Below are 949 nucleotides of genomic sequence, written 5' to 3' on the forward strand. Positions count from 1 at the left end.
GCTTGAAAATTAGTTGACTCGCCTTTGGGGACCAAGGAGAGTTTTTGCCTGCAGCCCCTACCCGTGGCCTTCCTCCCTGGGTGGCCCTTTGTACACGGCTGCTTCAGCTCTGCAGATCTACAGGCAGACATCAGTCCTTTCCCAGTCTCATTTAAAAAGTTGTTGCAATACTTCAGGGGTGGAGAGTCTTCCTCTGAGGAAAGAATTAACCTGCACAGCAAGAGACCGGATAGGAGCTTTATTTGTGCCCCTCCCCGCGGCATATAGACTGACGTACAATAAAAGAAAAGTCCCGTACGTGCACAACAGAGGACCCCCCCCCATCCCAAACAAAGAGAGGTGGAACCTGATGGGTGAAGACAAAGATCCACAAAGAGGTAGCTTCTGCCATTAGCACCAGTAGTGATCTCCTGTTGCGCTTGAAATGTGAGACCCACATATCCTCCCTTTTTGGTTTTGACAGGGACAGAGAACCATGTTCATCTCAGACTTTGTCTGGCTCATTTTTCTTTCCATTTTCTATCCGTTAAGTAGTGCCAAAGGACATGCCTTCTTTGGACCAGGTTCCAGGCAGAGAGAGAGGCATGAACGGACGTCTCCGGGGTCAGGAGGTCGAAAATCCCTTTTCTTGGGTTTCTCCACCACAGCGGTGGTAGCTGTACTCTTCCGTCAACTGTCAAGAGGCTCCTCTTCTTTACCAAGGAGAGCGTCTCTCTCTTCAAGCAGTGGAAGTGCCCGCTGCCGGTAGGCAAGGAATTGGAAAGAAATCTGAAGCAGAGAGTTAAGGACTGTTTCTGTAACTGGCAGGGCTGCCTTTGAACATAAGAAGCCAATGTTGGATCAGGCCAATGGCACATCGAGTCCAACACTCTGTGTCACACAGTGGCCAAGAATACCAGGTGCCACCAGGAGGTGCAGCAGTGGGGCCAGGACACTGTTGCCCCCCCCC

General features: G+C 51.1%; 1 protein-coding gene across 2 annotated transcripts in view; it reads right to left on the minus strand.

Moving 5' to 3' along the window:
• Positions 1 to 252: 252 nt before the first annotated feature.
• The window catches only part of PQLC2 (PQ loop repeat containing 2), an 11183-nt gene continuing 10486 nt past the window's right edge, over positions 253 to 949 (minus strand). For both annotated transcript variants that reach the window (XM_015412592.1, XM_015412591.1), the window contains one exon: positions 253 to 768. In XM_015412592.1, the coding sequence (XP_015268078.1) occupies positions 670 to 768 (99 nt within the window). In that variant the 3' untranslated portion in view covers positions 253 to 669. The remainder of the gene's footprint in view (positions 769 to 949) is intronic.

Source organism: Gekko japonicus, unplaced genomic scaffold (assembly GCF_001447785.1).
Source record: "Gekko japonicus isolate JY-2015 unplaced genomic scaffold, Gekko_japonicus_V1.1 scaffold131, whole genome shotgun sequence".
NCBI lineage: Eukaryota > Metazoa > Chordata > Lepidosauria > Squamata > Gekkonidae > Gekko > Gekko japonicus.